Source organism: Euwallacea fornicatus, chromosome 7 (assembly GCF_040115645.1).
Source record: "Euwallacea fornicatus isolate EFF26 chromosome 7, ASM4011564v1, whole genome shotgun sequence".
Classification (NCBI taxonomy): domain Eukaryota; kingdom Metazoa; phylum Arthropoda; class Insecta; order Coleoptera; family Curculionidae; genus Euwallacea; species Euwallacea fornicatus.
Genome location: NC_089547.1, coordinates 1821125 through 1843171, shown reverse-complemented (window position 1 = coordinate 1843171; position 22047 = coordinate 1821125). Strand labels below are relative to the sequence as shown.

Below are 22047 nucleotides of genomic sequence, written 5' to 3'. Positions count from 1 at the left end.
TTTTTTCTTAAACCACTAATTTCCTTTTTATTTTAGTCTCGGTATTTTTAGCTATAGTTGCTGATTTTTTAATCAGTGGTTGATTGGTCAATTTTCAGTTGATTAGCTGTAACACTGACCTCAGCAAACCTTTACTTTATTACAATATACGGTTATAATATCCTTCGACTATTGAATCGCTGATTGCCTGCAATGTCGTAACTGGCAACGAAGAACTGTCGAGCAAACGCGCGATTCAAGGTACTGAATTTTGTTATTTATTATGCACATGTCTGGAGGTAGATGATTATTATTAGGATCAATAATTGCATTGTGCAAGATTATACTGCAGATGTATTAATTTTTAAAGTCATCAAAGAAACATTCGTATTAATTCTACAACATGTACGTGAAAACCCTAGAGTTCCATTAAGTCAGCTTAATAAAGATACATATATTTTTAGTAGATATCTCTCCCATTTGTCAAAATATTACCGTATATCTTCTGAATATCAAAACCTCGAATCTGGCTAGTTCGGAAATTAAACCGGACAGTTTTGATAGATTTCGTGGTTTTTGTGTAGTGTAGGAGTAAAAGGTCAGAATCGAATATATATATCCTATATCGAGAACAAGGCGGTTGTTCTCGGCACGTGTCTGACTGGATTTGTAAAATTCGATTTATTATCTTACCGGTCAAATGTGGCCTATTTGCTTTTTTACCAGTTTTACAAGCATTTGAATCAATTTTTTTTAATGCTATTGAACCCCTTTTGTAATCACCCAGTATTGTAAAAAAAGAGGAAACAAATTAAACGTGATTGAGTAAAGCACTCGGGCCGCAAGAAATATTACCCGGGGTTTTACTTTCATAAAAATTCAAACATTAGGGAAACCTGTAACTTTCGTTGCAGAACAAAAATTTTTAAAAAATTTTCACATACATATGTATGTTCCGAGATATCGTCAAACTGAACGATGTTATAATGAAAGCTCTATTTTTAATTTATACGTGACGACACCATTACGGTAACTGTAACAGTTGTGCATTACAATTTCTATTGTTGACTTACGATATTTAAAAGATTTTCTCAATGTAAAGTCTACGTCGCTTGTGCTGCATGAAAAGCTCTTTTAGGCATACTTTTTTTTTAAATAGAGTTTTTGAGGAACCAGCAATTTTCTGTACATTGACACGTTGTAGCTGACTTTACTTCCCCTCTATCGATGCTTTTTAGGGGCTATTCTCACGATGAACAAGTCAACAAAATGCCAATGAAAGGAACAGAGTGGCAGCGGTTTTGTACTTCATTAAAATTTAACCAAAACTCGAGTTTTTCTAGAATTTCTTCTTAATTTTAGGCAAAAATTTGGAAAAAAATCTATTCGGAAAATTGACACCTAAACTTTTTTAAAAACCGCCATTACGAAGCAAATGAGGGAAAAAAACTCATGGCGACCGAGTACCATAACATGATTTGTCATGGAGAGAATTATCTTAAATTCTCGCCAAGACCAATCACGTTCTAGTTACTGATTTTAATTTGCCACAATCCCCTGGCGGGTTGTTTCTATCTGAAACTTGAGACAGAAAAGGTTCGATGGTAGTCTAGTTCTGACCCACACTAGGGTTCATGTGGTTTCGGAACGGTCCGACATTCTTTTTGGGCAACTTTGCTACTCATTTCGCGCACGAATTTTTTATGTGAGTTGCCCCGAAAGGTGCGCAAATCATACTGAAACGGTTCATAGAAAAGCTGGAATAAATCTAATGAGGCTGTCAGGTATGACAGTGTCTCGTAATCTCTCTTGTTTGGGGTCGAAAATTTGTATTTGCCTGAGGGTTTACTTTTGTATTTTGAAAAATTTCAAACATATTTGGAATATAATTTAACATGGTAAAAGCCCTTTATTAGGACATAACGCCGCATGGATAAGTAGGAGCTGTTGGAGCACCAGAATTGCACACGATTCTAAATTGAAACTAACAGAGACCTACATCTGCCCTTCATTAAGGTTTTGGACGCCGTCGTTAACGTTTTGTTGACGAATCTGGTGCCGTGTTCGAAGCTCGACGAAAAATTACTCAAAAAACGAAAATTTACAGAAATCAAGTAAGTAAAACGCTCTAAAAATCACTTACCGCGAATTAACTTTCCATAACGATGACCCGAATAATGTTAAAACCTGTTATTACTCTTAGGCTGAGATGAGAAATTTTCAGAGTTGTAAGTGAGGCATTATTACCAAACGCAATTAAAGGAAGAAAAAGAAATAAAATGAAAAACTCATTTTCTGCCCCAGACGTGTAGAACATACGTATTTGAAAAAACTTCCAAAAAAACCGCTCTTCAATAGATCTTTTGTTACATATACTACAACAGTAATTCTTCTTGAATATCAGAGCTTTCCATTAATTACCCCGTAAAGTCAAATAACGTTCCTATTCACCAAGAAACATTAATTTCTCCTTAGAATATATGAAAAAACATCAATGTAAAACTCTATATAGTATCGCGCTAAAAATTGACTTTACATCCCTTGTATCGACACTTTTCGTACTCACTTTGCAGATCAGGAAATGCGTAATAAAGCTTGCAGTATTTGCCATACATATTTTCAAAAACTGCCATGATGAAACAAATGAACGGCAAATAATGATGGCCGCTGAGTTTCGGAACCTGATTGGACATGGTGAGATTTTGTCTTTGTTTATTTTACTTTCCCAAAGGCACTCAATGTGTTTCAGTTTCTTCTTTAAGCCTGAGATAGAAAAGGTAGGTAATAGTTCGATAAACTCTGTAAGCAGATACGACACTTTTTCGCAACTTCGACCATTGGTCAGAATCGTTTATTCGAACCTGCTCGGGAAGGCTCAAATTAACATAGATATTTGAGGGAATTTCAAGGGAACGTTATGACAATTTAATGTTTTTCACAGGTAAACCCTCTGACCTGAGTAGATCTAGTTCCATTGCAATGAATAACCACTTCGGTCTACATACTCCGGGTTTTATTTGTTCTGGCTGATTATCATTTCAGTGATATGTTTCGCATCACTGGATGTCATCGAGGATCTCCTCGATATCCTAGGAAGTGATTACTAACCAAGAAATACCTAAAAACTAGTAGTTCTCACTATGAAATCCTATCCTCCTTTTCAGTGTAACGTTCCAGTATAAACAGCCTGCTATATTTGTTTTTTTAACCCACAGTATCAGTTTTCGCCACATTGTATAATGCTCATTGTTCTTATAGTCTATGTGCGGGTAATTAAATCTAGCCCGTGTGAGATAAGAAGATTTCCCAACAAGCGCACCATTATTATGTGCGGGTGTCAGCTTTTGCATTTGTTGTAAAATTTCCTGTTAACTTCGAGTTATTCCCCGAAGGCCAAAATGCACTCTTGGCATTTCACTAATTAGAAATGAATATTAAATTAGCACACCGACATATATCTGTAATACATTCCGATACCTGGTTCGATCCAGTTCGAGCAAATAACAATATCGTTAGCCCCAGTTATTAAAAACCGATCACTTTTTAATAAAACTGATGCTTCAGAGTGGAACCTGTCTGACACATGTAAATATTGGTATAATCATCTAATCAATCCTTGTGCGAAGCGTTCTTTTGCCCTGAAAGCTAGCACTAATCAGTCGAAGGCTTCTGGGGAATCTATTTATTACCAGAGCTTAAATAATGGAATTTATGCTTCGAAGTGCACAACAAACGACCGAAATAAAAAACCTCTTTTACGCTTATCTATAAAGAAACAATAATCCAATCTCTCTCTGGTTATAATAAAAATGTTCAAGGTATCGAATTGAATACCTAATAACATTATTTTTTCTTCAAAGTCAATAAAATTAGCATACGGTAGGTAAAGAACATTATCTCATGCCTATTTTTGCAATGACAGCGCGATATTATGGTTTTCTTGTGGTCAGCAGGTCGACTCGTCGATTGTGGTTAGCGTATTTTGCTGAAATCTGCTAAACATTGCCCCACTCGATGGTATGACTAAAATCTAGCCCTAATAATCTGCTTCACAAAAGTTAAGACACGATGCACATTTTTGAGCTTATTTTACTTAATTATTTCAATTACTCAAAAAATTCTTATGTAAGAATAAGAAATTGTTACATGAATGAATGCAGAATGAAGTGGCCTTTTGACCCATGTAATAAAATATTTCGTTTGACGAAAATGACTTTTCGGCATTTTTTATTGTCCTACTTAAATTTATTTTGCAAACCACCCTGTACATTATTATCGAAATCGAAATAGAAAAGAAAGAATTGCAGTGTTTTGACTTGTTATTGGGAAAATTTACGGTTATTTTACCTTTATTAGTTCCAATATAATAAATTTTTCTGATAGATAATTTTTGTCAGTTTTGATATAAAAAAATGTTTATCTTCAAAAATTGACATTTTAACTTATTAGTATCTCACATAAAGTTTATCTGAAATTCAACATAGAACCATAATAAAAGTAAAAAAACCTAGCCATTCCATCTAAAATAAGTAAATTGGTATCAATTTCCGATACTTTCGGACCTCTTCTTAATTTTGAAAATATTTTCAATCAACTGAAAAAGAGGTGTTGGGTTCAAATAGCCGAATATTAAATTGTGATTTTCGTGCTTTTGCGGTTCTCTGAGCGCTTCTGATGGGCACTCGGCTAAAGACACCCTGCATATGAAAATTTGGTGAACAATGATCGGCAACTTTTAAAACAATCTCAAAATCTGTGAACTTCCGTGATTTTTGTGGAGCAATTTAATTGCGTAGAATTGGCAAAGGCGTCAAGTGATATGTCACAAAAGTTCGATTAAACCGAATATCTAAACCAGATTTTTCTCGTTGGGAACTCGATTATGAGAAGCAAAAATAAATTGCGACATATCAATGTGAAGAAATCGAATTAACCAGATCAGGCCGATGCCACTAACACGTATTCATGTTTCTTCTATAAATGTAGGGGCAATCTGGTTACATGTTTTCGGGGTTGTAAAATAAGGCAAAATCTGTCGGAAGTGCAAATGAGGAATTCAAACATCAGTTTCCGATTTCTGTCTAATGCGATGTTATACGCCTTAGGCGTAATATCAGACTTAATGCCGACATGATACTCATATCCTCGTCCAACGTTACTCGATCCGGTGTTGCCTTCATACGCCAATTTCCTTATAGCCATTAACCCTTCATTATTGCTATATATATCTTTTATATCTTAACACATAATATTATATTAACGACTTTTTATTAAAACATCTAAGGAAAAAGTTCGCAGTTTGCTTTTATTATAAAAAAAAAGCCATATTATTATATGGTCTTTTTGTATAGTTTCGCTTAATTTATAACAAAAATATATTTACTTCATTGAGCACACTGTACAATGCTTCCCGCGGTGTTCTCCGCAGATTGGATGTTTACATTGCGGGCAATATGTTGTCGTCATTCGTCTTAATCGGTTGGAGCAGTAAGAACATATGGTACGAGGATAGTTTCAGAAGTACCCAACCTAATACTTGGAGAAAAAGGAAAGTATTTCATTATTTCTCAATATAGTTTCCTTTGAGATTCGCACACTTTTCCTAGCGATATTCTACTTTGTTTGTAGTTAGTAAGGAGGTTCGAATGTCACAAAGAAGGCGTTCACCTCGGACTCTACCCCTCCATTATTGGCAAATCTTTTTCCACCAAGTCATTTTTTCAAACTTGGAAATAGAAAATAATCTGAGGGGGCTAAATCTGAAGAGTAGGATGGGCGAGGAGCAGATTCGAAACCAAGTTTATTGATTTTGGACATCGCGATGACAGGAGTGCGGACATGATTCGTTGTCTTGATGAAACAAGACATTTTTTCTCGCTAAATGCGGGTACTTTTACCTAACTTCTTCGCTCAAACGCTGCGATAAATTTCTATAACATTCTCCGTTTATTGTTTTTCCTGTAGGGAGATAGTCAATACAAATTATCGTGCGTGTATCCCAAAACACTGACGCCATCCCCTGTCCTCCATATGGGACAATTTTCGCCTCCTTTGAAGCGGATTTTTCCGTTTGAGTCCATCGCTGACTGCTCTTTCATCTCAGATGTGAAATCATGGACCCTTATTTCATACATGGTTACGAATCGACACAAGAACTCGGCTTTATTACTCGAAACTGCGATAAACACTTACTTGAAACATCCTCACGGCGTCGTTTTTGTTCAATTGTGAGTAATCGCGGCACCCATCTTGTGCACACCTTTTTGATATGCAATCGTTCGGTCAAAATGCGATGTCCAGTACTTTTTGCAATGCCTATCATGTCTGCTAACTTACGCAATTTGAGCCGAAGGTCTTTCAGTATAGTTTTGTGAATATTCACCGCAACATCCGGAGTGGTCAAATCTGGAATGTCGTTGGATTGACTACTGCGAAGTTCATAAGATCGCAGTTAAACCCTGCTACCCACTATTTTACAGTTGTTAATGAAGGACCAGACCCCTCCGGAGTAGAGTCTAACTCAGCTTTGATGTTGGATGGACTAAGATCTCCGAACTCAAAACAATGAATAATGTATCGATGAACAATTTTTTTATGCTCACAAAACCTCTAAAAGCCTTTACGAGAAAGGGCTCCAAAATAAACCTAAATCAACGTAGCACCATCAAATTTTAGGCATGAGCTTTTCAAGGTTAGGTCTTGGTAATATCGACAAATTTTTAACACAAAATCACCATCTATATGTCAGGACGGATACTTTTGGGAATATCCTCGTACTGACACACTAGACTTGAAATGGAAATCGGGTGTTTACAAATTCGGCTGAAGAACCCAGAATGACGTAAAATTTACGATACGATAGTATTATAGTTAAATAACACGTTGTTCATGTTATATGTGCTGACCAATATGATGTCAAAGGTTAAGCATTAATTCGATTTAATGTGAACCGGTTATTTGAAGTATCTCTTCTTGATGACCTTTTTCCATCACGAGAGCCACAGCGTTTTTTTTAGCTTTTTTTCGATAGAATAAGAAATTGAAAAATATTCAAGGAAGGATGTACCGATGCAGAAAACGTGGCCCTGCAACAAGGCAAAAATGCAAGTTTTCTGAAAATAAACCGACTTGTTTGTACAGATCTGCTGAAGTCTGAAGTAGGTCTGCGAGCACGTTCGGCACAGCAGCGTGTTGTTTTTCAATAGGACTATTTATATATTTTATTTTAACTAACCAGTTATATGTTGTGTATGTAATCGAGCGGAACCAAATGCTAGGTTCGCTTGTCCGCACCAACATGCATTTTTTGAACTGTGAGTCCAAAGGAGAGTCAATGATTTCCACTAGGAAAACAATGAGCATTTGCTCCATACTTAGTAATTCAGGCATATACTTAAATGATAATATTCTAGACATTTAATATTGATGGCGTATAAAAGGTTTTAAAATTCAAATATTAAAAATTTTTATCAATAATAAGCGTAGTTTGTATCTTGTTCCAGATTGTTGAGTTCGAGGAGTAGAATGTTCTCTTATGGGAATTTCCCGAGAATTGGAGAATCTGGTAGTGGGCAATAATAATACTTTGATGTGTCAGCATATGTGGGCGCTCTCTCGGATTTATACAAAATTCATCAAAATAATATGACAAGTTCCTATAAAAGTGTTTTCAGCAGACTCTTCCTGCAGAGATACAAGCTTCGAAGGATACCTCTGAAAATTAGTTTTTCTGGAATAAGTTTTAAAGTACTCGGTGTAATTAAATAGTTTTCTATTATGGTGGATTTCAGATTGGGTTTCTTAAAATTATACCGTTTAAACACATTTGACTTTTTTAGTTTACCAGAAACGGATGGCTTTAACATAAAAATTATAATTTTCTTACACCTTGTATCAATAAAGGCGCCAAAATAATTTTTATATAGCCCCTAGCTTAGACTAAAAAAACGTATTAAGGCTCTTTATTACTAAATGAACCATTTTCGAAAAATAATTTATGCCGAATATCGCTTGTGTGTTAGCGTCAATTAATGATTTACAGTGCCTTCAACTTTACAATAATTTTTATTACATAATAGAGAAATCTCGTTCGAAATAGTTATTTTTCATTTTGAAGACGTAAAAAGTAATTTTGGAGCATTGTGGAGAGTCCAACAATTTTAAATTCTTAGAGCCAGGAAATAAATACGATTAGAAGGAGCCTATACAGAACCAATATACAAAATTATTTAAATAAAACCATATTCGGTAAAAAATCATTTTTTTCGAAAACTTTATTGATACAGGGTGTAAAAAATTATGCTTTTTGTGTTAAAGCGGGTTCCTTCTTAGCAAGATGAACGGGTCAAAAGTATTTAAAAATAGTTTTAATTCTGCTTTTATTAATTGAAAACGCCCGTATTGTCGCTAACAAAGTTACATAAGAATTAACTCTACAAAAGATTAGTAAGATTTCCACCACACTGCAATTAGGGACCAATACTACAGGCGCCCTTTTATTTATCACCTCGGCCATGTGGTTTACATAAAAGAAAAGATCTACTTTCAAGTAGATAAAAGGAACTAAAATATCCTATTTTACACTTCTTTCTCTACAATGCAGAAATAGTCATAAATCTAATAAACTTGTCACTTTCAGTTAGTAAATTAGAAGAGAACATAAAGACTGTTGAATTTTGGACATGATTGATTTTTACCAGAAAACCAACATTATTTAATTACAGTAAGTACTTTAAAATCAACTTAAGAAAAATTGATTTCCAGAGGTGTTCTTTAGGATCTTGTACCTCCCTAGAGAAAGTCTGTAAACAAAACTTCTATAAGGAGTTGCCATATTGATATGATGCATGCTTTATGTATCCCATATATTGCCTACATATTCTGAGACATCCTGTATATTCTACGACGAGCATGAAAATAGATATGAAGTTGGTGCTCGAGCCGGAGGCGAATGCATTAAGCCATATTTGCAAGAACCAGTAATTTTCTGGGAGTTGCATACGATGCTTATGACTTCAATAGTTTATGATATATTTACTGGTTAAAAATTTTGAATAGAAAACTGCTGCCACTCAATAATGTCCCCAAATGAACCACGCCAATGATTTTATATAGCTAAACATGTCTTTTCAAAATTCTTTAATTTATTATTTGGAAATTAGGTGCGGGCCAGGTGATAATTTAAAAAAAAAACGTGTTTTTTTCATTTTTGAAGTTATTGAGGAGGTCAAAACTGCAAAAATACTACAGCTACGACAATGGCTTTTCGTAGCTTACAAACTTATATTTCGATAAATAAATTTGTTGATTTTTTCCGCAAGAGGCTAAACGGAGATAACACATATTTTTTAAATTTTTCTAGATTCATTGCCCTCTAAATCCTAAATGAAGAGCCCTCTAGCTGTTCTTTTGGGCTCCAAATTAGGCATTTCGGGTTAATGTAGGATCTAAGCAAGTCGTCGATAAGTAGGATCTAAATAATAGGGGACGGATAGAAACGCGCAAATACGTTTTTTCAGGTCGATCATGGATAAGCCTGCTAAATGGAGCAACAGCCCTATTTCTAACATCCGGGAAAATGCCGTATAGACCGTCTGAAAAGTGCTTTTGCAGGAAGCTTTGAGAGAGCGCAAATACAGGGATTTTCTTTCAGTGCCCGAGTTCAGTTTCTTTCTTTGGATTCTTATGGGATTGGTGCAGGCAAACTGCTACATCCATTGAAAGACGTGCTCCAAGAAACAACGAACAAAAACTTGTGGCTTGTGGCAGCAAAACCGGTCCGTCCCGTTCAGGAGATGTTAATGGTACATCCGCTCAACATGTCTGAGTCTGTTTTATTGCTTTCAGCCAGCAGGAATGAACCGGGCTTCGTTTTTCCGAGCTGTTTTAGGGGCACGGATAATGGCCCGGCTTTTTCCACGTTATTTTATCTTTGAATAGATCATATAACATTTGTTTATAGGGTCGAAATGACCGATTACCACAGTCAAAATAAACGAACGAATCTTTTTTTTTTTCCCGAGATCGATAAATGGCCCCGAGAACTAGCAAGAAAATTTTCCGAGATGACTGCGATTTAAGGGGATCTTTCACAAGATCAAACTAATTACATTCAAGAGGTACGAAAATAAATTGATCTAATCCGGTTTGGAAAAATAAACAATACTTTCAAATAAATGTAAAGCCTGCACGCAATGTGTCTTCATTGGCGTAGGCACCGCAACCGATCAGACAAAGAGTTCTCGTAAGGTATTTTCAGTGGCATGTGTTGCGCCTCTGGATATTGCCAAGAAAAAAATCATCCAGAAGCTCCGTGATCATATGCATACATGTGTTTTGTGTTATAAGTAGTTTAGCTGTACCATTTTCACCACACGTAAACAGAACTGGATATAGTGAAGGGTAAACATATCGAAACTGGATTTGGGTCTTAGCTGCGATAAATCCTGCGGCAGCGAAAATAGGCAGGACTATTTGCTTAGCGAATTCACAAGATCTCAATTAAACCCGCAATGAACAAACGAAATTTTGATCTTTTAATCTGTTTGGATCCGTGTCGAAAGCCGATAAATTGGCCCGTTCAGAAGTTCGAAAAAATACTGATTTACGAGTCTGTTTTTCCGCGGTAAGCGCCTGATCTGAACGCTCATATCCCGTATGTGTATCATGAGCAATAAACATGGTCTTAGGGAAATATGTATTCCTGTTTTTATGGAGGAATATTGCGTAGGTTCTAACCATTCAAGAGCATAAGCGAAGTGTATTTGAATACCGGCAGCAATACAAGAAACATTTGAGTTGTCACGTCCCATGGACAGAAAATAGCTTTCAAACTCCTACTTGCTCTCTTGCCTCGTTTGGTATTGGAAATCAATTTGCAAGTAAAAATAGGCTATTTATTGTGTTTTCCTTGAGTCAATGTACTGAGATTTAAGCACGTTGCCTACAAACAGTGTAATCGTTATTCGAAAATCTTAGTTCCTATTTGCATTACGCTTAAGAATATAAGGTCCACACATACATGTTGTCCTCATTTTGGAATTTTGGCATTTTGCCAAATGTGTATTGTTTGAGCTACTCTATAATCCAGAAAATTTCTGATGGGAGTGGTTGACACCGTTTTGGGGATATTAATTCCCAAACTTAACGTGTAGGTGCAAGAAAACTGCAATTACACTAGATTTGATGAATTCGTTTTAAACATTGAAACTATTAGATGATTCAGAACGAACGTCAAGAAGTGTGAATGAGAGTACTGTATGAGTTGCTCTACAATCCAATATCACCGCCATGGTGGTGGTCATCATGATTCAGGAGGTATCAACTCTTAAACTTAAACCCTGCAAGACACTTACAAATTCGCCAACATTGTCAAGCCTCACTTGGAAAGTTGGTCCTACTGGACGGCTCAGAAAGCAAATTCAGAAATGTGGATCAGAGTATTATCAGAGCTGCTCCACAGTTCAAAATAAATCCTATGTGCGTGGCAATCATGATTCAGGAAATATCCTCTCTTACTTAGAGCATTCGAGAACTTACAATTTTTACCAAATTTTGCAAGGGTTTTTCAGAAGATTGTTTCTGCTGGAAGGACTAACTAAGACTAGCAAATCTAAAACTTTGGGTGAAGGGACCAGTTGAGTGGCTTTGTAGCTCAAAATGTACCAGATGGGCATAACTTGCATCGTTCCGTAGATGGCACTTCTTAAATTGGGCTACGCAAGGAAATATAAACGAGTTCCAATATAATAGGTCGCATTAGAAACACAGTTATTGCTTGAAGAATTGGAAGATGAGCTTAATTTTTTTTTACGTTCGTGTATGTGTGCATGTACCTGGATACCGCCTGGTACAAATCCTATAGGAGTTTCCATCCCGGGTCTCCACCGTAGGACCCGTTAGCAATGCTGGTTCGGTATCAAGAAAACCGATTAACTAACCGCTATCATCCATTAAATCTTGGTACCATTCGATGTCGATTTCGAAGTAACATGTATGGTACGGCTCGCATATTACGAAATTTCACCTTGCTGCAATATATTGCCGCAAATGTTTTTCTATATGTTAAAATGGCTGGGTGAAAGACCTCGCTCGGTCAACGGACCCGTTCGCTATGCAGAGAAAAAATCAATCTTTTCAACTGTTGCTCGTGTGTTGTTTAACAACACACTTTGGACGTATTTTTTTATAGCCTTATGCTCGTTGGTGACCAAAAAATGTTAGCACCGAAACGTCGTGGGCATCGATGAGACACGTGTGTACGGTCCAAACCTTTCTGCCCTAACATCTCTAAACATTCGAAAAAATAATGAGAAGTTTTAGTGTCAAGAAGTTCTAAAACTGCTGCCTCAACTTCACCATTGGAAAGTTTCCCACTACGCAGCTCAGGTTTTAATTTTGAGAAAAGGAAATAATCACTGGGGGCCAGGTCAGGACTGTAAGGTGGACGGTTCGATTCTTGGAAGTCTCATTCGACTACTGCAACTTGTCTCCAATTGTAGCAAAAATTAAAGTATATGGACAAAGTTCTGTTACTTCCCAGAAAGAGACGAAAATGTGTCAGGACGGAAAGTTTGGACTTTCCTTCGTATCTTCTGAAGCTAAGAAATCAACGAATTGGCTCTTGAGGAAGATATGTCCGTTTAACCTTGAAGCTGTTGTCAAAACATGACCCAGGATTTAAATTACAATAAACTTCAGCTCGTTTCAGACAAGCCTCATTAAAAATCGAGAAGCCAGCCAGAGGCTGAAAGCCATCCAAATGAAATAAAACTGTTTTTGTAATGCTGCTCAGCATGTGGCGATGTGTATTTAACTCGCTCGCATATGGAAATGATCAGGCCTGCGAGCGGTACCAGAGTACCACTAACTTTTCTCTTGAAAAAACCATCCTATTATAGATCTGTTTGCAAGAACACTGTCAGGTGGCCTAGCTACAATGCATCAAAGAAGCAAACTCTGCCCCCAATGCGAGACGTACCTGCACCGGAGGTGCAGGGGCGGGCACTGAAGAAATCTAGTTCAGTAGTACCATTCCCAGTACTGTTTATTTCTCCGTTATGGTTTAAGTGACAACCTCCTATTAATCAACGCTTTTTATGCCGCTAGATCTACAATTTATTATAAAACTCGAAACCGTACGCAGTAGAGTGTGTAAAGTGTATCGCATTTCTTAACAATTCAATGTTGCGTCATGATTTTGGCCAAAATTACCATTTGGAAGGAAATGGCTGGCATTTGAAACGAATCGGTTTAAGATTCATGTCAGTGGAGCAAATCAGCCATGGTTTAGGTGTAAATTGTAAACCAAATACGATCTGCATGGTAGATAATAATTTAACAAATTAGTTTAGATGGTTTAGGAGAGTTGGTAAAAGATATGTCTCGACGAGTTTCGGCATTGTCGAGACATATTTCGTGATTGTCCTAGGCGAGCTGTAACTATCTCTTCCAGTGCCCGAGATATGGGGCTAGTTTGATTATCATTTTTGCCCATTTGAAAATGCCGCATATTAAGAATCCCATAAATCGCATTTTCAGGGGCTCAGACTTTCGAGACCTCCAATAGGGTCACAGTTTATGCAGGTTACTATCTAGGGCCCAGCCAGAATTGTAAATAGCACTTCGAAAATTGAGCCCTTGTCAAAAGTTGCCTCGCCATCTGAAGAAGTGAAACCAGAAAATTGGCAGGAAAAAGTAATCTGTAAAAAACTTGGGTTTTTGCCAATTTTGGAAAGGATTTTTCGAAGAATGAGTTGAAGCGTCACATGCCAAATGCAGAAAAATGGGTAAAGACTCTGTTTGAACTGCTCTATAGCCCAAAATAAACGTCAGCAGTATGGCTAATCTGGGTCTGAGAACAACAGGTACTCTTTGAGTCACTCTATAACTCAAAGTAGCGCACATTAGTCTACACGCTGCGGCTCTGAAGAAATCTATCCTCAAACTTATATCATACAAAGGAAATTTTTACTACTAAAAAGTTGAAAGGCAAGACCAAAATGTTGGAAAAAGACAATGGATTTAAACAAAAAAAAGCTTCCCAAATATTTGAAAATTTCTTTTCAATTTCTTCAAGCTTTGAGTGCCTATATCTTGGGAGCCATAAGAGCAATTAGAAGCAAGAATAATATCGAGCTGATCTGCATTGAACTACACTCAAACGCAATGCGCCGGTGCGTGTCGTCAAGTTCAGTTGATAATAATAATTGTTAACGTAAATATGCAAAGAGATGGAATAACTTGCAGATAAGGTGCAGTGGCGTAGAATATTTTTCCCGGAATTTTCTTGCAAATATTTTTTTTTAACTTTGCGTTGTTCCCCGCAAGATTTCTTCGAGGTATGCGAGTCCGGAAATGCCTGGTCTTGTTCGAAATAAATTTACCACATTTAAATAAAATTTACAGCTGCATGATATTTGGGTCCTCGTTAAATTAATAAAATAACTGACAGCTCGTTCCATGTGTGCTTTGCCAACAAAGACTGATAATTAAATCGCACTTTAAACACAACACTAATAACACGTCGTTAACATAAATTCGCCACAATAATTTGACCGGAAACATTAAAGTCATTTTACAACACTTATTTAGATATGCGGGGAAAAAAGTCATTGGAGAACGTACGAGAGCCTATATTTTTTGAGTACACCGTGTATTGGAGGTCTCGCTCCGGGAATCAAGTAAATAATTTATAATTTGATTGGTGTGTGCAATAGTACATTTTCCTTCGACCAAATGCATGCAAATGCATAATGTAAAAATACTAAAAGGAGACTGATAACCTGACCTGAAGAGGTAAATTGCGCCTGTAGTTTCGCCACGTGTGCCCCCGTTTTTAAAGATTTATGGGAATTAATATTGTCTTCGCCAAATCAAATAAGCCCTCGCTTGGAACTCGGCCAATAATAAAGCTGCGACATAACTATCAATCGATAATGTGTGTTTTTACCTGAAAAGGCAGCAAATTTGCAGATTACGCATTAAGGCAAAGGGAAGCCCTTTTGGTAAAGCCTATTAACAATAACACCCATATATCAGATTACAACGGCTCTTTCAAGCTTACATCGGGAAAATTTTAGGACTTTATGGCACCTGTTTTCGTTTCACTGTGTTACTTGCCCATAAGGGCGGATATAAAAAATCTCGATGTGAAATATAAAGAACTTTTGGGTGTAACTAAAATTTAAAGAAAACCTTGCTATAAACCAATGGACAACACAGCTATATAGACTGTCCTGGGAAAAACATATGTTCGTAATGCTGGAGATTGAAATAATAAAAAAAAGTTCTGGCAAAGACGTTTCAAAAATTGCTTCTTAAGGGGGCTCGGGCCGCTTAAAAGGGGAACCCTGAAGATGTTTTTTTGTGCGATTAACGTTAAAATTACGAAATGCGTACGTATACAGTGTACTTAATAAATTCGGCTTTTTTGCGGTAATAATTACAAATTTTAAATAGGAGCGTCATATGCAGGGGGCCTCCAACGTAAATATTAACACAAATAAGTTTTCCCATTCCAACTTGTTAAAATAGTAAATCGAATTTCATCTTTTCTAGCGCAAACGTTTCGAAAATATTACAAAAAATACATCTTCAGAATTCTCCCGTGAGGAGCTCTAGCCCTTTTAAGAAGCAATTTTCGGGGTATGTTTATAGGAAGTTTTATTATTAGTTTCATTTCCAGAATCACCACCCAAAATATTTCGGCGTTATTTCCAGATACTCTGTATGTCGCTACAAATCGAGGGGTACGTACAAATATCGGGTACGTAAGAGAGTTACTGAGGCTTACTGTGTCTTGTACATCCAAAGAGCCTTTTTGTATCGCATTACTTAAGTCAATACTTCCTAGTTATCTATCGAAGACGGTCGGTTACTTCAATCGCCATAAGCCAATATCCTCTCTCTCTAGGCTTGCGGGTAAATATTAATATTAAGCATTATGCATATGCGAGGTTCAAGGAAGTGCGTAAGCCTAAAAAATTACACAACCGTATAGATTACTACACTTTAAGTAATGCCGTATTTAAACATCGGACATGTCATTTGCCTTTAGCTAATGCCCAATGTCTTAATATGCACATCCACTGAATATGTTATTATCTCAGTTGGGTTTGGCAACCGTATTTAGGTGTTGAAAGGCCAGTAAACGAAACCGTTTCAGAGATTTTGGTATCATTCAGTCAGGAGGTGTCATGGAAAAATCAGCAATTGAAAAGCTCCAAAAATTGAAGTTGTGGGCCGGGGCTGTGCTAACCTTGAAATATTGCTTTAGAACCTCTCATTTTCAGTTATTACTGTGCACTGCTGGGTGTCCATTTAACACCTCTCGGATTCCTATGAGTTTATTTGTGTTTTCAGAAAAAAGAAACAATTATGGAGGTGCACATGAGGCTAATGAAGGTAAATTTTGAAATCAGTGATCGTCTTACACGGTGTCCCAAAAAAGCGGGGCGTCATAGTATAATTTTTTAAGTTGCCTTTTTAAACTTTATTCAGCTCTTAAAACAAAAACTGTTGAAACCATGGCAACGCATGATTAAAACTAAGGCCCTTAGCTATGAATGCAGGTTTACCCGAAATAATTAATAATTCCACTAACATTTAAGACAAATAGACATTATTCTGTACGAAAATTAGGAAAATTTAATTCTCTCTCACTGTACTTGATAAAAAAACATACCATCCCATTTGAAAAACTGAAAGAAATTGAAGTTGAAAAGGTGAAAATTAAAATTGTTATTGTGAACACCCTGTATGTATTTTTGGTTAAATGAGTATTCATACGCGCTAAATTGACCTTACATGGGAATCTATCTTAAAATTATCAACATCTAACTTCATATAACTGCGATATTAATTCCTTTATGAGGCACTCCAAATGCCTAAAATTTATTTTCAAAACGTAATGGTTCAGTCACTGCGTCCCAGAGAAGATTCTATCACGTGAAAAAATACAGGTGGTCCCATTTGAAAAAATGACACTTTATGACGCCTCGTTTTTTTGGAACACCCTGTAGGGTTGTCACTAATTTTAAAATTTACCTTCATTAGCTTCACATACATCCCAATAACTGATTTTTTATTAAATCACAAATGAACTCTTAGGAGTTCCAGGGACCGTTAAATGAACACCCTCTATACTGACTATTTTACGTGTCATTTAAACAGGTACAACTTTGAAAAGAGCCGAAAAGAAAAAGTTGGCGTCGCGAAGCGGATCCAAATGAGGTTTTACATGTTATTAAGATCTTATGAACCATTCGCTAAGCAATAAAGAATGCGCACTTCAGGATTAGTTGAAGCGGCATTAGTTTTTGCTTAATAGATGTTCATGAAGTCTGTCGGGTTCCTGGAGAGAGAGTTAGGAAGTGTGGTGTTCCACGTTTAGTGGGGGATAATGTAGGTTAAGTATTCACAAGAAACTCTTCCTTTTTACGATCATTTCCAGTTTCTTACATTGTCGAGTCAGACCAACTATTTGATTTTGATGACAAGGTTAAATCCAGCTCTTTTACGTTTAATGAGAATTCTTACAGTAATGATAAGACCAGTATGTTAAGCGAGTAAACCTGTACCCAGGCGAGTAAGCAGTTTATTGAGCATATTGTTGCACATAAAACCAATTCTGGCAAACCCATAAGAAAACCAATTAAGCATAGAATTTAGTTGATTAGTTTGTTGTTGTATTGAATTTAAGATTTCGTGTTTTTAGGGTGGGGAATGTAATGTAGTACCCAACCCAATTCCAAAGTTTTGTGCATTGGACATTAGACTAGAGCTCGCCTTATTACAAAAAAAAAGGGAAATTCTTCTCACTTTACTTTTTAATTAATAAACGTATTAAGCTTTCTGTCTTTCAGTAATAATTATTCCTAAATAACAAACTGGAACGTCTGAATACAAGATTTTGCTCAAATACACCCCCAGAAAGATAATATTATTTTTAACTTTCCTTTAATTTGCTGTATCTCCAAAACTGTAAAAATGCGTTGTGTACGTTAAGTCTTCTTATTGCGACATCAAGAATAATCAGCAGATTTTTGTATAGACGATAATTTAAGGACACCCTACATTTGCGGAAATGATTATCTGGACTGGATTGGTTCGTATCGTTGATTTCCAGCCAACCATATTAGCGGATTATCGTCGGGGACCAATCTGATTGGTCGGAACGTAGCTGATAGCAGAAAGTATTTTGAAATATATTAAATAACAGTTTTTTCTTTAACGGTTTGTATGTCGAAAGTGAAGCGGTTTCGTTGATACTTTGACATTTTCTTCTTATTTAGATTCAAGGAATAACCTATTGAATCAACGTCGTATGTTTAGGAAGCCCCCTGTATGTTAACGGCATTTTTTTTGTCTCTGTCCAAAACGAACCCTTTTTCGTAATTTTGTTTTTTGGGGTACAGGAAAAGGATGAAAAAAACAGGCGAATGTTATAATAATAAAGGTTTTATTTTTTTTATATATATTTTTTGATAATTTTTTTCCATATAAAAAAGCTGTGTACAGATTCTGTACTATCACACTTGCGATAGATTAAAAAAACATAAATCTACATCTATAAAACGTACAAAATTCCTTAGCTTTACATTCTCGTCACATTCCAAACGCTCATTTGACCCACACAATTTCATTGAGATCAAATTACTATGTATTTTGGTCCGGGCGGGAGCCAGCAAACTCAATACTGATTCTAAACAAACTGCAAAACAAATTTGCTCAATTCCTCGACCGCGGACTCGTAATTTTTAAAAAACTAATATCACAAAAGGAAAAAATTAAAACAACATTTGTTAATAATAAAGTGAACTGAAATACTAACCTTCTTACTATTACTATTATTAATGTTTTTATATACTTAGCAACAACTATTAATCATTAATCCATCATAAAAAAAATCAAACATGAATTATCACATCTTTCAGGGAATTTCCCCAAAATCTGAAACATTCGAGAGTTTAAGATCACAAAATGTATACTGTCACATAGTTATGACTTTGTGACCCTAGAATCCCGATTTTGGTCGTCACAAATGCACAAAAATTATTATTGCTGTTTTATAACCTAACTAATGGTTTGCAATTTTTTTTTTGAAAAATTACGTAAATACTTTTATCACTCAGAAAAAAAAATTAACTACTCGCACAGCACTCTTCAATAGTACTGTACGCATTAAAACGGATGATGATCACATTTAACGAACAAGATGTAATAATAACAAACATAGATGCAAAAAATTAGATGAAAAACGTATGATATATATAAACTTTTCTATCACTGTGATAGATCTCAGTCTTTCCAAATCTAGGTACACTTTGAAACTTCACTGAAGCAACTCTCTAATATAGAGAAGATCTGAAGAGTTTCTTCAATTGAAGTTGATATTCGGAACTTATCATTACAGCTCCGCCACGCGTTATTTTTCTGAAACAAGAGAAAATAATTATTTAACAATTATAAATTAGTTAAAAAAAATTTGGCGCTCTTGCTTTGATAGATAATAACGATACATTTACGGGATGTCAAAATTTTATTTCCTTCAAGATAAGAAACTTACTTTAAAAACTGGGGCAGGAAGTTGTTCCAACCAGCAGTACTCTGCTTGAGAGTAAGATAAACCTCGAAGGTGGGCGGAGTACTAGGATCACATCTGAAGGTACTGATTTTCTTGTTAATGCCCTCGCCTTCAAAGTTAATGTAGAGGGCGCAGCCTCGCAGGCCGTAGGGCTCGTTGTCCGCCATGCTGAACACGTCCTGAGCTATCCGACGGGTTAGCCCGTTGGGCAGCAATACTTCCCCTACCATCAGATGGGTGTTTTTTGCCTCCCGCAACTCGGCTTCAAGACGTTTTGATAGGGCCTCAACCAGGGCTGGCTCGGTAGAGTCGGGGTAATCTGGACAATCCCAATCTGAAAGAAGAAGAGTGTTGTTTGGTAAATTGTTGTAATTACTAAATAATGTTTAAGATAATTCGACTAAAATATTTGTAAAATTGTAGCAATAAGGTCAGATTTTAAATGGAACATTTCGAATATTGCATTTTTGTTACGTAGAAAAGTTAACCATTTTCATGATATTGAGGTTCAACGCAATTTATTGGTGGAAAATCTAATAATTTCTCATGTTCAAAATTTTCTTTTAAACCTGTGGGAATTTTGTAGGTTTTTTTTAATCATTAAGTAAAGGGTTCATGTTCCAAAATTAAAAAATTTCAACTTTTTTCAGCTATAAATTTCAAGAGGCATCTAAATATGTAATATGGCAAATGTCAAAAATATCGAAAATTTTGGCAGATCAAAATAATTTTGACAGGCGACAAACGTCAATATTTCGAAAACGGTTGAAAATGAATACAGTATATGCAACAACAACAAAAGCAATTATTATTACCAGATCTAAACTTGCGCGACTTAATTTATTTCGATTAAGAGCGAACGCTTTAAATTGATAGTTGGGCCTCCGAATATAAAATAACGTAACAGCGATTAGGAAATCAGCAAAACAAGGACGGACCATCGAGAAAAGAGAAATTGCTAGAACAGTAAACGGCAACACGGAATAGAAAAAAAATCTAGTGACACCTATTTATCTCTCGATTGCGAACGAAAGATTTTTTATTCCGGAAATTCAGAATGAGAGGTAAAACTTTTGCCCTGTTGCCTGATTGGTCTTTCCTTCCAATTTAAATCACCCTTTATATCCAGAAGTTTCCAGAACATAACGAATGGCAACGTGGATTAAATAAAAAGAAAATCGGACACCTATCTCTCTGATTGGCAACAAACGATTTTTTTAATAAGAGGATCGGAGAGAGAAGTGAAACTTTTGCCTTGTTGCCGGATTGGGCTAGCTTCCCAATTTAAATAGTGCTTTATACAATTCAGCAATATGGGTTTAACGTAAATAAATGTTTAATATGTGAACACTTTGAGGAAATTGGAGGTTGCAGGGATGGATTAGAAAGGGAAATTGAAAGTTTGTAAAGTAAACTTGACAACGCTGGATTTTCTCGCTAGTGTTGCTAAGCGAGCATGGAAGGTCGTGCAGGGTCACATAATATGGCAACTACAGCTGATTATACGGAGAAACCGGGCCGCTTTAAGGCGAATTTCTAGAAATTTCGCGAAAATTATAGGTAGAAGGCTGGAACACCAGAATTAGTCTAAATTATTTCAAGCTGTTTTTTTTGTATGACACATGATATGTTATCAAACGATCCGCACAAAAATTATTAAAAAAATTACTCTTAAACAAAAATGATCAAAATTGTGAATGAACAAGAAAATAAATTTCAACTTACCTTCTTCATTGTTGTAGGTTTCGTTGCTGATCGGGAGTACTTCCATGATATACAACACTTCCCGAAAGAAAATAAACTAAAATTAATATCACAAAAACTTTCTATTACTGAAATCTGAAGGCCAAAAAACCGGCTGCCGGCTTTTTCTCGCTCCTTTCAATCTCCTTACTACTACCTTACTTTCACAGAACTGTTTTCGCGGATCAGCTGTGTCCTGTTTTTATAAAATCCCCATTCCCCCCTTCCAGGACAACGCGATGCTTCTTTGTTCCTGCCCCGCTAAGGCATAAGGCATCTCTCTCGCACTCGCTGCTGTCGAGTGCCGAATGCCCGGCACAAACATCGGAGCATCGAGGCAGCGAGACATCAAGCCATGGCAACAGAAACCGGCTGCCCAACTACAATCGCGTATCATCGGCAACGATCGAGCCGATTGCCTACGTGATCTCAAGCTGGTGTTTGTAGCTGTAGCAAAATGTAACATTAGTTAATGTGTAGTAATTTTGTATTCGATTTCTTTGTTTGGAAATGATGACGTTCAGTTGTTTCTTGTAATGTAGTTTAATAATTTTTAGTATCAAGGAGATTCACGCGCTATGATAAACTGACGGAACTACGAAACAAAAGAACAAACTTCCAATTAATTTTTGGGGTATTCTGCTCTATAACAGGGCAGTGGATAACAAAGGCTAAATGAAGTCTTAATTACTCATATAACCTCGTAATAGTGTTAGTACAGGTTGTAACGCGAGATTAAT

General features: G+C 36.2%; 1 protein-coding gene across 1 annotated transcript; it reads right to left on the bottom strand.

Annotated features, from left to right (window-relative positions):
* Nucleotides 1–18420: 18420 nt before the first annotated feature.
* LOC136339988 (protein charybde-like) lies at nucleotides 18421–21603 on the bottom strand. Its single transcript, XM_066283668.1, has 3 exons — nucleotides 21290–21603; nucleotides 19547–19898; nucleotides 18421–19413 (listed from the first exon to the last, which is right to left on the bottom strand). The coding sequence occupies exons 1-3, from the start codon at nucleotides 21333–21335 to the stop codon at nucleotides 19329–19331; spliced, it is 483 nt and encodes a 160-aa protein (XP_066139765.1). The 5' UTR covers nucleotides 21336–21603; the 3' UTR covers nucleotides 18421–19328.
* Nucleotides 21604–22047: the final 444 nt, after the last annotated feature.